This window comes from Micropterus dolomieu, linkage group LG03, assembly GCF_021292245.1.
Source record: "Micropterus dolomieu isolate WLL.071019.BEF.003 ecotype Adirondacks linkage group LG03, ASM2129224v1, whole genome shotgun sequence".
Lineage (NCBI taxonomy): Eukaryota > Metazoa > Chordata > Actinopteri > Centrarchiformes > Centrarchidae > Micropterus > Micropterus dolomieu.
This window is the reverse complement of record NC_060152.1, coordinates 10,566,855-10,581,488: the sequence shown is the minus strand read 5'-3', so window position 1 is coordinate 10,581,488 and position 14,634 is coordinate 10,566,855. Positions and strand designations below refer to the sequence as shown.

General features: G+C 40.9%; 1 protein-coding gene and 1 long non-coding RNA gene across 2 annotated transcripts; one reads left to right on the top strand and one right to left on the bottom strand.

Moving 5' to 3' along the window:
• Window positions 1–1,111: 1,111 nt before the first annotated feature.
• Window positions 1,112–5,491, bottom strand: LOC123967685. The gene is made up of 3 exons (XR_006824317.1): window positions 5,173–5,491; window positions 1,385–1,554; window positions 1,112–1,274 (listed from the first exon to the last, which is right to left on the bottom strand). It is a non-coding gene; the product is annotated as an uncharacterized LOC123967685 (long non-coding RNA).
• Window positions 5,492–11,755: 6,264 nt separating this feature from the next.
• LOC123967684 lies at window positions 11,756–13,190 on the top strand. Its single transcript, XM_046043859.1, has 3 exons — window positions 11,756–11,858; window positions 11,948–12,006; window positions 12,130–13,190. Exons 1-3 carry the CDS (start codon window positions 11,830–11,832, stop codon window positions 12,954–12,956), a joined length of 915 nt encoding a protein of 304 aa, XP_045899815.1. The 5' UTR covers window positions 11,756–11,829; the 3' UTR covers window positions 12,957–13,190.
• Window positions 13,191–14,634: the final 1,444 nt, after the last annotated feature.

Genomic DNA, 14,634 nt, shown 5'->3' with positions numbered 1-14,634 from the left:
CTGGGGATTGTTTCAAACATGGTTGGTGCACTATGAGAGTGTTAAAGTCTCTGTAATAAACCTGCCCACTGTTCTTTAATCACACACAGTCTATTTCTTTCCCCAACACTACTCCTCTGAACCTAGGTTGGTAAGTTAGCTAAAGTGCTACACTAGTGTTAAATATTCTACACCTGTCTTTAGCATTCAAAAACAATGCCACAGGGCTTTCCCCAGTACGCTGAACTATGATGCTAAGGGGCTCCCAAGTGTGTTATAGAGTGACAACAAGGGGTCTTGACCATTGGTCCATATGTGACGACTTGGGAGTGAGAACGGTTTGGGTTGTAGATTGTTAATTTTATATCAACAGTTGTACAGTTTATGCAGCAATAGTCTCTCGTGTTGTGTTTTTTTGTGAATGAATGGGTGAAAGGCATTATGTAATAAATAATATGTTCTGGATCCCTTTGTGTTGTGTGGGGGATAAGATTGGTGTCTTTAAACGGACCATCCAAGCAACCCTTTGCTGGTCCCATCACAGCAGATCTCTGGAAGCGCAGATCTTGGAGTTCAGAGAAACAGTACCAGGCCTGTAACGGTGAGGCTTTTACCCAGTAACGTTAGCTGGGGTATCTTTCGGGTAGTCTCAGTAGCATCCTTTGGGCTTTGCCACTGGTAGATTTACCAGTTATGCTGAGATTGTTTATATTCTTTCTCGGGAAAGTATCAAAAAACAGGCAGTTATGTAATAATTTTCTTAAACTTTCCAAATGATCTTATGAACCATTAACAACTCATATATAAATGGTTTGTCATTAAAATAATACTTCTTTACTTATAAATAGTGAACCGATCATGTATAAAGTATGATAGATGAGCTTATTAATAAAGAATACAACATGTATAACTATGTTTATAAATGACTTACTAATGTGTATTAACGTAAGAACAATGGTTTATAAATGATGAATTCCTTATTTACTAATGCTTTATAGTGTGTAGTTATTATAAAGTGCTACCAAAAGTAATTTTAGGAGCTGCAGGAAGACAAAGTCATTGAGTCGCTAAGGTATCAGGGAATTTGTCAGGTTTCAGAATCTGTATCCAAGAGCAGAATGGAGACAGAGTTAATGAGATAAGGTTATTTATTGAAAACGGAATGAATGAAGCAGAGCGGGTGGCTGGTGAGTGGGGCTGGTTTTTGGTTTGTGTCAATGGTCCAATGTGTGCTGACAGGGTTTGGCTGGAAAGAGGGTGAGGCTGGTGTTTTAGGAAGTGGTCCAGGTGTGTTCCTGAAGAAAGGGAAATTTAGTTAGTTTTGCATGAAGTTAAATAGATGCATTATTTGAACAAACAATGTTTCTAATACAGCGTAGACAGGTTGGCTGGCGCATGATCATACTATGAATGACACAACAGTCCATAGGGGATTGGATGGCAGGCCTCTCCTTCTGAAGGCAAGACTGATCGGCATGATGAAGAACAGGTGCTTGAGTGATGATTGCTGGCTGGTGAGGGAGAGCGTCAACCAAGGGGGAAAGCCACAGCTGGAATGGTGAAGCTGACCAAAGCCTGCATGGAAGGTTCCATGGATTATAAACTCTCAGTGAATCTAAAAAAACTACTCGGCCATCAGTGATGCTGCATTGTTGTTTGGCAGGTGAGCCTTGTAGGTGGGCTGATTATACAGTGACAATCCGAGTCAGACAAACACACTGTGCTATGAACCTTTTTGTTGGCGCAGCTATGCAGCTACCAGAATTACGGTGTTTCTGCCATTGCTTTACGTCATTAAACTACGGTTATGCTGCGCAATCATGCACAGTAGACCCTGGTGCCAACAGCAAGTAGCCCTGCAGTAGTATTTTATTGGTCCAAAACTGGCTTCACTGCTCTCCATTCAAAGCTGCGGGGTGGCTTTGTCCAGCAATATACTGTCTATGGCGTCAACCTGGGGAGCCGGAGGAAATGCCCATCATCTCCGCTAAGAAAGCAGAGAGAGAACACAACAGACAGACAAAACCAAAACACAACAAGCACTCAACATTCATCCAAAGGCAAAAAGAAATCAAAACACTCTCCCAAACCAGACGTCATGAGGCAGGTGTCACGGCAGGGCGGTGGTGACAGAATTTGATTTTTCACTAACTTGCGTAGTTATGGCCAACTTTCCTGAACAGGACATGTTTTACGCATTTTAGTTGACCTTGCATCTGCAGCCTCACCTGGAGGGGATCTCCCTGTACCCCAGCTAGTAGACAATATACCAACGTGGGGGTGGAGCTGAACTCTGCTATGCTTAATCTCAGAGGCAGCAAAAACTCGAATGTATAACCCTTTTGTAACATATAGTCCATCCAACCTCACAGAGTGTAGCCTTGTTGCAGCATTTACTGTTTTGGGGCTCTTTGACCTGTCAGATTGACCCATGAGTTAGAAACACACCCTCTTTGAATTCTTTATACATTATCTCTGTAAGTAGCAGATATACATTTGGTCAATATATATAGAGAGAGTTATGTTTGTTCTGTTATTGTTGTTGTTTTTAAGAACATCAGTCCATCAGAGCAATTTAAGTGCAGGTCTTTCAGCAGCATTGACATTTCCTGTCAGCACAGATAAAACATTGCTCCATGAAGCGGTGGTTGTTCCTGGAGTAGATTTCCGCTGGATTTGCAATACTGTCTCTTTTCACCGCAAGGATGCTGGCCAATTAAAAACTAAAAATCTGTGTTATTCAGCAAAACCAAATGACTCTTGACTGCTGTGCAGAAGCCAACAGTGTGGAGTACGGAACTTCCTCTGAAAAGTTTAGGGGTTAGCTTCCAGATGGTCGACAGATCTGTTTACTGCACCATAGGGGAGGATGTGACTACTGCTGCAATAAAATACCACTATATGACACTTACTAAGTATTACGGCTATTTTTAAGGAAAACCTGACTGACTAGATCATATTCTTTACATTAAAGGGGAACTCCACCGATTTTATACACTACCGGTTTTGGGGAGCACTACTGAATATGTGATGTGAAACAGTGACGATCCGAGTCTCCAGAAGGAGCTGCGTGAAATCTGATAAATTTGCAAGTAATATCACTTGAGTCAGCGTCGGTAGGGACTGAAAACCACAAGTTTGAAAATGTAAAAAATCTGTGGGTGTTTGTCGTTAGAAAGAAAGAAGTGAGCTTACCAGACATCTAGCAGTCGTTAGTAGGGCTGAACGATTAATTGCATTTGCAATATTATCGCAATATGATAAAACGAGATTTTCTAATCGCAAAGGCTGCTATTACACTCTGGTCATATGACACGCGAGAGTAAAGCAGAGAGAAACATCAACTCTGCATGTTACGCTGTACCTTGAATTCTTGTTGTGTGCCTTAAGCTTTACAGAAGCTGACACTACATAAACTTTAGTGTCACACAGGGAATGAAAGTAGCACCCGCCGTTCGCAGGTAACTTGGTGGTGGTGGTGGGTGAAATTGTCGGGCCATCCGCCGCTTTGACGGACACAAAAAATGACTAGACACGCGAAGTAAGGTAAGCGTATTGTGGCAATCTGCGCCTGCGTCACACGCACAGCCACCAGTCAGCTCAGGAAATATCTTTGAAACGGCATTCAAACCAAACTCACAAGTCCAAAAGACCAGTCTGTCCCGAGTTACAGCCTGGTTACAGCCGGTGCGCCGCTTACCAGCATCAGAGGCAGCGGGTTAGGGGAACTCCAATCCGTGTTGTCGGAGAATTACTAAGCTTGTCTCTTAAACACAAGAGGCGTCACCTGGTTTTATTTTCAAGCTAAGCTACAGCAATGTGGCAAAAATAACTTAGTTACATCTAAGCTACTTTTAATTTTTTTATATTTTATAGTTAGGTCATATATATATATATATATATATATATATATATATATATATATATATATATTCACACACTTACACACACACAGTATAGGCCTAGTTTACATTGAACTAACTTCATTCCACAGTAGCATAGAAGAAAGACTAAAAACCTGCTCCAAACAGTGTGTGTGTGCCAGAGAGCTAAATCAGACACACAGAAACTCTCCTACTTACTGCCATATCATTGCAGCTAAATGTATTTTCAACTTTTTTGCAACAAACGGTGAACCATTGTTGTTTGTATAAAGTTACTTAATTATCACATTATTAATTAATTATATATTTTTAATTATATGTGAATTTGTGTTCTGGCAACTTTGCAACCTAAACAAACTAAATATTCATCCTTCTCACAAGAGGTGTTTCAATAACTATCACAATAGAATTATTCCCCTGCAGCAAAGTCGCAGACATCAGCCCAAGGATCGGTACGTGATGTAACCGTCACACGGAAGCGCGTGTGTGCCGGTGGCGTCACTTACTGATCCTTCAGAAATGCTTGTGAAAATGGAGTGTGTGTGGAAGCTAGAGCGCTACTCTGTCAATAAAAGAGTTTCGTTACTGAAAAGCTATTTGATGCAGAAAATAGCAAAGCTACCACCAAGCTACTGAGAAATGTAGTTAAACTAGTAACAGCGCTACTTGTAGCGACGCTACTGCCCAACACTGTCTGTTGGTAGGCCTACTTGATGATATTATATCATATTATTTAATGCCATGACTTGACTCAAATGATCTTTCTCATATTGTTATAATTTGAAATTGCTTCTCCACCATTGCTCATAATAATAATTCATGCAATTCATGCATCACCTAATTTCATCATAACACAGGCCTGACCTACAAGAAAGAACAGTGTATGTTTAATCTATCTAATATTGTGTTGGTCATAGTATACACTGATTTACTGCTTGTCCGTTTTGAATTATACAGAAGGTAAAGAGCTTAAAAATTAATTGCATATTAAATTGCAATCACAATATTGGTAAAAAAAAATCGCAATTAGATTATTTTCCAAAATCTCTTAGCCCTAGTTGTTAGTTGACAAGTCGTTGCATGTAAATAATGTTAATTTAAGTATTTATATCTGTTGCCAACAGCAAAAGTGGTAATGATTCTGAATGTTCCGGAACAACCAGTAAGTACTGAAGACTAAACATTTTGTTAATTTATTTCAACACAGTGTAACATTACACAAGTCTCATTGTACAGGGGAATAAATAACTTCAAATTTCAGAAGAACATAAACTGATCAACACGATGGATGATGTATAATGTTACTTACAAATTAACTTGCGACAACTTGACTGCTCTCCTGTCCTCAGTTGAACCTGTCGTGTCTTCGTCGTCCTTGGAGTTTTGGTCAAAGCCGCTGTAAATCACCTCTGTACTGTAGTCCAGTCCATTGGTCTTGGAGGCTACTGAGGCCAGTTCCACTGCCCGCTTGCTTGACTCTGCTTCTGGTGCACATTCAGGCAGAATTCCCCACTGGGTCCCATGCCTGACGCCTGAAAACCTCTTCTTCTCTGCGGTTCAAAACTCCTGTGCTAGTGATGTCCCAGTCCTGGCACAGTCTGCTAATAGGGTAAGAAGTAGCTAATGGCAGAGCCTACAGTCAAGAATAAAAGTAAACAAATAGTCAATTTACACATAATTTCTACATGAACAGGAACTACGAAAGTGTATCACATCTATAATGTTATTGGGAAATTCTGTTTTGAAGTTAATTTCACTTTCATGGTGTCTAAGCCATAAAACACCGTGCGGTGCCAGGTCTGGAGGAAGAAGGGCAGGTGGGTGCTGACAGAGACGGTTGCACAGACACCATGAACAGGGGGAACGAGCCAAGACCTGCCAAGCATACACAGACACCAGCAAGCCCCCAAATGACACAACATATGGAGCACAGCCGAAAAATCCCTCCACCCTTCTCCACCCGTCATCATCTCATCCTCTTTTCCTGCCACACAGCAGCTCTGTGAAAAACAGGCACCAAAGCTGTGATAGCAAGTGGAGAATTTGAATTTCCATTTTTGTAACAATGGCAACCATGTTAGGCATTCTCAGAAGACACGCTAAATCGTATCGGGAGTCATACTGAGAGTCCCTCTGCTGAAAACTTCTAATTCTGTGTAATAACTGACTCAGTGAAGCGTGTTAGGCAATAACACGTTTCCCTGCAGTATCAAAGACTACAAGGTGATACCTGAATACTGCCTTCTTGTGAAGACAGAGGGTATATAAGAATTCAGAAAGGCAGAATGTGAGTGCTGTTATTTGTGATGTATGTTTCTCTTGATACGATCAATATAATCGATGTGTTGCCCTCCACAACTGCTGTCCACCTCTCATTAATGAGACAGAGGCCAATTCCCACCCAGACCACCTTCCACGGCGTCATTAAAGGCACACCCCAAGGAGACAATGGAAGGCAAGTCTGTGACCTTCACTTCAGTTTTTTTAATTCAGATTTTGACAAAGAAAACAAACACTTTCCTGCCTTTCTTTGCCGGCGAAAGAAATATTTGTCAGGTTTCATTGAGATAGAGATGATGGAGGAATGATGGCATGGCAGCAATCTCAGCCATCACAACCTAAGAGCGTCTATTTCAGCTTTCTCTCTTGGCCCATTTTTCCTCCCCCCACCTCTTTGCCCCCTCTCATCATTGTGCCACTTGGTGCAGCTCCATTGTAAAAGCATCCAAAACTTTACCACCTACCGCACTAGCAGCATAGCTGTGACTGCAGGGCATGTCCAGATGTGCAGTGGATGTGCGTTACCAGCAGGCCCTACACCCATAGACATGTAGCTGATTCACAGGGTGTCACAGCCAGAAAATACATTCTCCCAGCTTCCCAGTTAAGGGGCATTCGAAGCTGATTGAGGTCCAAGCTGTCCCTGTTGACTTTCTCACAGGAGTTCATCACTTCTTCTGCAAAACGGGATTCATCCTCAAAGCTTGCCTGAACTGTTTTCTGAGTTTTACAGATGGTACATTATAAAATCATGATAGTGTTTGTTTGATGGCAGTTGATGAATTCAGTGCCAAGACATGACACCACTATGAGCACTTACAGCATTCATTACTGATGTCTTTTGTGGTGGAAAAACGCCTGTCACCATCTGTGATCCCCCACAAACACATGGATCTAATGGCTTAGGGTGGGTACTTGGAGAACATGGAAACAGTAATGTTTAGAGTACTGGACCATGATGACTGTGGTTCCCATATACATATGTACGAGGAAAGAAGCTGGAGGGTGGCTACTGCTCTTGCACAGCTATTTGCTGCTGATGTCTGAGTTGATGATGGTTCAAGTTTTTCAACTTGCTGTTGCAGCTTGCTGTGATTTCTGTGATTGCCATGGTCACAGGAAAAACAATAAAGGAGCTGATTTTACAGGTATCTGAACTGACAGTCACACTGAACCAGACTGCAGCCTGCACACACACAAGAGACACAGACTTTGAACAACAACCCGCATAATCTCTTTCACTAAAATCTCCCTCTTATCCAACTTAAACAAACATTCAAAAGCTAACTTCAGTTTGCAAGCTACATAGACAATAAGCTGCTCAGCTGCACCACTAATATTATGTACAAAAATTCTATGCAACTAACAACACACTGTCATGAAGGCTACAGTGCAAGTTTGTTTACTGTGGTGTCAGCTGGTCTTTAAAGTCTTGTCTGTGTAAAAACCCACAGAGAGTACTAAAATGTGTAACTTGTGGTGTGACTGTTGAAATATACTATTCCATTCCTCCTTTACCTGACTGTACTACTGGTAAGCTATCAGACGTTGCTCTGCAAGATTTCCAACATAAAGTCAAGCTTTGAAACAGCTCGTCCATTTCAATGGCAACTACACTACAAACCAGGGTAGCCGGTGTTGAATAAGAATTTAACCTTTAGGAAACAGAAGGTAGTGCTTAGTGTCTTTTAAACTGAAACACATTTGCAGCAACCGCCTGGATGAAGATGTGTTCAAAAATATTGAAAAGACAGATTCTCAAATGATAACCTGGATAGTGCAATACACAGTAGCTCATAAAACTAAAGAGTGAAAATAAAAGTAGAAATGCAATCCTGAAATAGTATAGAAAGTAAAACTAATCTGAGAAAGGGGAACTGAAATAATCTTGTGTTAATATTGTGAAAATAATGAGAGAGTCACTATATTAATGAAACAATATGAGGCTCAGACACTGGCAGTTACCTTAGTTGAGTTCTGCCTTTAAGGAAAAGTAATTAGGAACTCCTGATAAATACATAACGTATGTGTGGTAGGAAAAGACTCAGGAAGACATAAATTATTTACAGGTAATAAGCTGTGGGCAAAATACACTAATAATTTGAATTAAAGAAAGTATACAGCGGAAACTTTATAAAACCATAAATTGACTTACATAATTAACTCACCAGACTCATGGAGTAGAAATGGCAGTTGATTTGCTGCTACAGTTCGACTTGTCAGAATTTGCTGCTGAGCATCATGGGAATTAAAGTGATGCCTTTGCTTGGATAGCAATAACACTGTGAGGAAGACACCTCTGTTGAGTCATCATTATTCTTTTTCTTTACTAGCTTGCTTAGGGTTCTCCTATGTAGAACCAGACATGGCTAATTAATCCCTGACACCAAGCTAAATGCGGGGAGATGGGTTTGGGATAGCACAATGCAAAGTGGAACCCACCACTGAGGCCTGACAGGTTACTGTGTACCCATTGCAAGCCACTGCATGCATTCAGGAACCATTCACAAGGGGCATTTGTTTAGAATATCAAAAGCGGTATTTGCTGACTGCTCCTTTTCCTAATTGGTATGGAATTTAAAGAAACCATCCTGGTGGTGTCATTGTTAATTATACTTCAGGCAGCATCTTTACAGCATCTTGTTGTCGCTTTTTTCTTGTTATGGAAAGCCTGGAGAGAGGGACAGATTGCAAGCAACAGTCTATGTTCACTTAGTTAAAAGATGAGAGGGCAGGCTCCAAAAAAGCCTAAATTAATTGTTGTCTCAAACCGCAGTCTCAGCATGTCTGGTGCAGGCAAGCCTCGATAATGAAAGTTGGATGAGCAGCAGATGAATTGGATGGCTTTCTAATTTGGTAATGTGGAAACAAATGGTTTGCATCCTCTTGTACACAATCTTTCTCTGTTGTGATTTTGTAGGTATCTCACTCAGTCTATATTTTGACGATTTCTTTCTCACAGAAACTGTTGCTTTTTATGTGTGTGTGTGTGTGTGTGTGTGTGTGTGTTCCTCCTCCCCTTTCCCTCACTCCCTCTGCTGATTGCTATTCGTGCTTTGGAGGCAGCCTGAGCCCTAGAGCTCAAAGAGTTCAGGATCTGATGCCCATAGTGGTGAGAAGAAGAATGAGAAAGCAGCAGTAAAAGAGTAGCAGTGTGAAGGAAGATGGAAGAGAAGCCTGAAATCCTGTAGTACATTCATCTAATTATAGATTATTTCCTGGAGAATAAGGTTTTAATAATTTTTCCTCAAACAGTATTTGTCACTTTTTCTCTGTCACTTTCATGTTACCTTACAGCCTCAAACATCACTAGTGTGCTTTGTCTCTGTTATTCAGGCTCTTGATTCCATACTGTTTGAGTACCATAAAGAACTACTGGGTACCCACCTATAATCATATAATATTATAATGAATATAAATAAACAAACATACACTATATAGATGTAGATTTATTGGAGCATTGTCTTGGATATGTGCACTTGTTGTAGGGATGACTAAAATGCTTTGGTTCTAATGTATGCACTTTGCCTTTAGCAGTTTTTGTCTACAAGAATATTCACTGTAGCCCTATTAAGCATTTTGAAATAGCAAATACAATGTCTGTAATTCTAATTCCAATTCTCTTGTTGTCTGCAACCTTAGTATCTGGGATGGAGTGCTGGAGATATACTAACATGTAAAACAGATGCAGAAAAACATATTAAAGATTGCAAAGTTGCATATACTCTCACTCTTTATCGCTCTCTCGACTCGTACATACAAACAAATGCGCACGCATGCACTCGTACGCCCACACACATCCACTGGAAAAGACACTCTGGTAAATACTGTTTACTGATATGAGGATTGAGTTTAAGACCGGAACGCTGAGCATTTCAATCTAAACAGTAAACACTCTTAATTGGATTGTGTGCTTATGTGCTTTGATGTGAATCCTCTAAGGACTGTATATTATTAGGCCTAATTGATTCTGATACATATTTACACAACTTTGGAAAATTAGTCCAAAACAAACAAGAGTGGTTTCATCATGAATCCAAAAGCGCCGCATTACATGCCACCTTTTGGTTGGAATGGCCATTACTGGAACGTTGTATCATTGCAGTGTCAGAGTTCGCTGGTCATTTGGCAGTCCGGTGAGGCTGCTCTGTCTGTGTTAATATCTTGTGGAAATGATACCGCAGACCTCCTGTTCAACACAAATGAGCCCCAGAGGGGGTAGTGGGAACCGAGCGAGGGGGTTTATCGTCACCCTGAGGTTGAGACGTGGCGAACTGATCCTCTGTTGATAACCTTGTATACCATCACCTGCATCCAGAGGGTGTGTGTCAAGCAATTCAACCCATGTCCACATGGGCTATAGGTCTGCATTAGTCCCTAGAAATGTTAGCCAGCACAAGGCAAAGTACAGTCACTTTGCTGATGGACATGCCACCACCACCAGTATGTATTAGACAGTTTGAATGTGTAGGATTGTGTGTTTATCAGGGCTGTGCACTGAACATAATCTCACAAGTCAAATAGCAAAGTTCAAGTCAATCCTAGTTAATACTTAACAACAGACACATTGTCTTCAAAGTGCATTAGCATTAGGATTGGGCCTGTAGGTTGAGGTAGGTAGTTAGGTAGATTAGGCATCGTCCTCATCCAGGTGACACTGTGTTGAGAAAATAACATGAGCTCCATGGCCAAGTGGGCATTCACATCTTTGGTTTCACGTCACCTGCAATTTAAATTCCATTACTTGCCGTGCCACACTTCAAATAAAGTTTGGGCCTATTAATTACAAAAGTATGGGTTCAGGGTAAAGGTGAACGTGCAATTACAGAATTAAATCAAGCCCCCGTTTAGCTCGTCAGTCCTGACAGAAATAATTTGAGTGAATTATTAAATGCTTCCACTGCTCTCAGCTGCTTCATTGTCGGCTCAGACGTACCCACCTGCAAGAATCAAAGTTCTGCTCCTTTCTCTTTTAAAGTAAAGTTATTAATTGTGCTTGTTTTCAAATAGCCTTGAACTGCACATGTCTAATGGCAAATAAAAGAAAAATTACAGTTACTGCTGTACCGTTTAATAAAAGCGATCAAGCTTAATGAGATCATTTTAATTTTGTGGTCAATTAATCAATCAATCAATCATTATCAATCATTTGTAGGTCTAGTAAAGTTAAAGTTTTAATTAGCTACCTGTTCAGGTAGTTTAAAGTGCTGAGGTTATATTATTCATTATGCTAGGATTGCAAAATAAATAAAATTGTACTCACACCTATTTACACATTTTCCAACCAAGGCTTTACAAACCTCTCTTTTTGCTGGGAGAGATGACAGAATTACAAGTTTGTTCAAAATTACACCGAACCATAACTACCTGCATGACACTGCTCACACTTACATGTTTAAAATCTGTGTTTAACTTCACTAAAATGAAAATAACAAAAATGTCTTGTTTTGTCAAATTCTGCCGCCCGCAAGCATTTTAACTAATTGCCTGTAATGAAGCAATTTGCCAGTGGCTGACTAGATTCGGTGGTTGAGTTTTGGTCTCTATGACAACCAGCTGTCTGTAATTAGTTAATCAAGCCAGGGTGAGGTTTCAGGCAGTCAGAGTGGCTGCAAAAGAAGTCAAAAGTGGCAAGTGTTTCCAGTAATTGCATTGTCTTGAAGTTTGTGCTGAAATAACTGCAGGGATGTTTGTAGCTTCGGTGGTTTTTCTCAGGTACTTTAAACCTAAATGTTTCTTGTGGTAAAACTCTCTGGTGCTCAGCACTGTGTTGTTTGGCTCACAGTGTTTGTTGTCTTTTGCAGCGTCATTGTGCTTCAGTCTGTGTCAGCTGGAGGTGTGTATTGTGCTAAAACAGCAAGAGGTATGTAGTGTGCTTTTATTGATGTCACCATTTTCTTATAATTAACCAATTAACAGGTATCTTTGACATTGCACGACAATGAAACAGTATATACAGTTTGTTAATACTTGTGTGTTGCTCTAGCCCGTGCAGCTGCCTTGGGTTTGGATTTTCCTGGAGTCCATGGAGCCCCTGATCTCTATGGCAGACAGACAGTCTATGGACCAGCTCACCATGGGATGTACCCCAGCACCGTTCCATTCAGACCTCAACTCTACTATAACAGTGACCGTGTTAAGACTGAACTTAACACTGCACCTTACAGACAAAGTCTACTGGGAGTGAGATCCCTAGATGGCAGAATACATAAACAACTTCATCCCCGGAGTTCTGAATCCAGCTTCCGACTGAGCCATGGCACTTACAATCCAGTTCAGAGTGAATACACCACTGACCAAGCGCTTAGCTTTCCCCGAGGACAGTCTGTTATTAACCACCAGTCCAACTTTGAGGTCAAGCATGTTGCCCCTCCAACTCTGTCTGAAGCCCCAGGCCAGCCTGACTCTATGAATTGGTATCCTCAAGGTCGCAACAAGCTACACTCATTTGCTTACAATGATCATGACCTTGTTGTTGATGAGTCTGTCCCAAATGGACGTGGCATGTCTCTGAGTAGGTTTTACCTACCCCAAAGCCAGGTTCATAGCACTTACCAGAGGGGTCTAGCTGGATATGGTCTGGGAAGAGCTGTTCCTGTCCTTGATTTATATCTCTTCACGAACAATGGCCATGCCAGAGCGATGACTAGCCAAGGAGCTGCTGTTGGGAAACTGACAAGCAATAGGTTCCCTGCCCGTCTTGCTCAGCGCCTGCATAGAAACCCCAAAGTCAAACAGTTTGTTCAAGGTAACCCTGCTTTTAGACGTTTGCCAGAACCAAAATCAGGTCCTGTTAGAATAAGTCTGAATTAAAGGGTCTGACGTATGGCTTGGCTGTCTTGTCAAATAGTGTCATTGTGAAGTTCTTAAAGTTAACAGGCAAGCATTTTTGGGGGGGGGGGGGCAGGCATGTGAGTCTATTTGTCTGGATTTTCCCTAACCTTTACTGAAAGAAGGAAATGCCCAATCTATTGGCGTACAAGCTTCTGTTTCCTCACTTCTACTGCTAAAACCACACTGTACAATAAATATAAAATTACAAATGGCTATAATCCAAAGTGCCTCCCTTTTTTATCTTATGTTTTATTTTTCTTCCCTTTTGTCTCATCATAAAATTCTCAGGTCTGTATGTTACCAGAGTACCATCTGCTGGTTCTAATGGGTATATATCCTATTGGCTCACATTGTTGTTCACAGGTGCTGCTTAACTGAAGGTCAGCCTTTGACAAATCCCATAATCTGTTTACAATCTGTTGTTTGCAAGTACCACCAGTGGTTATGCTAATTTCTCCAAATAACCTTGGTCTTTCAGTGATGGCATGTTTCACTGGCTTTATTTCTGATGGAGAAAATGAGATGTTAAAAGCAGCCTTAGATTTTAAATTAAAACTGTCAACAAATATTCAATATCCATCCTTGCAATAATTGGGGAGGGGTGATGATGCAGTAGATAAGACGCATGCCTTTGGTGTGAGAGACCCTAGTTCTATTCCCCACTGTGACACATCCACCAATGTGTCCCTGAGCAAGACACTTAACCCGTAGTTGCTTCAGAGTGTACATACAGCAATTGTAAGTCGCTATGGATAAGTGTCAGTTAAATTACTTTTTATTTTTTTTCCAAATGAAGAAACTGAAAGGACAGGTGAATTTTCTAGACCAGATTGAAGAAAAAGCTTCATGTATCAGCCCCTGGTTTTGATGCCATACTGCAAAACATTTGAGTGTGAAGGTAAGGTTATCTAGTGTTTGACCTTTAAATCAATCAGTCAGGAGCCAGAAAGTGAGTCTGTTATGAGCAGTCATCCAGAATGCGAATAAGAAAATGAGTGACAGAACAAAGTAAAGCAATCAACTGTTTAGTGGGAGCAGGAAAGAATGCAGTCAGGAGTGGCCATTCATCATACACAATGTCAGCTTGGGCAAAAAAGACATTCAGCAGCAGCCAGCAGCCAGCAGCCAGTTTGAAGCCCACCTGGAGACCACACATTTGATGATGTGAACCGGATTCTAACCTAGGAGTAGAGTATATCTTGAATAAATTATTGTATTGAGTACCACATGCACCACAAAATTAGTTGAAAAACATCAACCCTGCTAGCAAGTTTTCAGCCGCTCCTTCACCATCACTGATCGCACCATTATGTCCTGAAAAGTATGTGGAAATTGCATGTGCTTCTGTTCCTATCATTACTGTCATAAGCATAACATGAGTGGATGCGATTTGCTCATGTACTGAGCTTTTAATTCACAAAAATGTGATGTATCTGCCTCAATTAATAAAATACCTTGTGCACTCATTGCACCAGGCATATTTGATTGATTCTGCTATGACAACCTGCAGTTTGCCTCCTTACACTGAATAACTTAATGACTCCTTGTACAGTTTGACAAAGTAGGACAAAAGTCTGAGCAGGAAGGAGAAACAACTGTGTATAAACATGTGGGCTGTAGCAACCTAAGATGAACGTGGACTATCTTTAATACAGCA

Bases quoted from the DNA above. Each gene is read 5' to 3' on its own strand.
- LOC123967684 (XM_046043859.1), top strand. From the start codon at position 11,830: ATGTTTGTAGCTTCGGTGGTTTTTCTCAG. The intron at 11,859-11,947 runs GTACTTTAAACC...TGTCTTTTGCAG, and splicing joins GCTTCGGTGGTTTTTCTCAG to CGTCATTGTGCTTCAGTCTG. The intron at 12,007-12,129 runs GTATGTAGTGTG...GTGTTGCTCTAG, and splicing joins TTGTGCTAAAACAGCAAGAG to CCCGTGCAGCTGCCTTGGGT.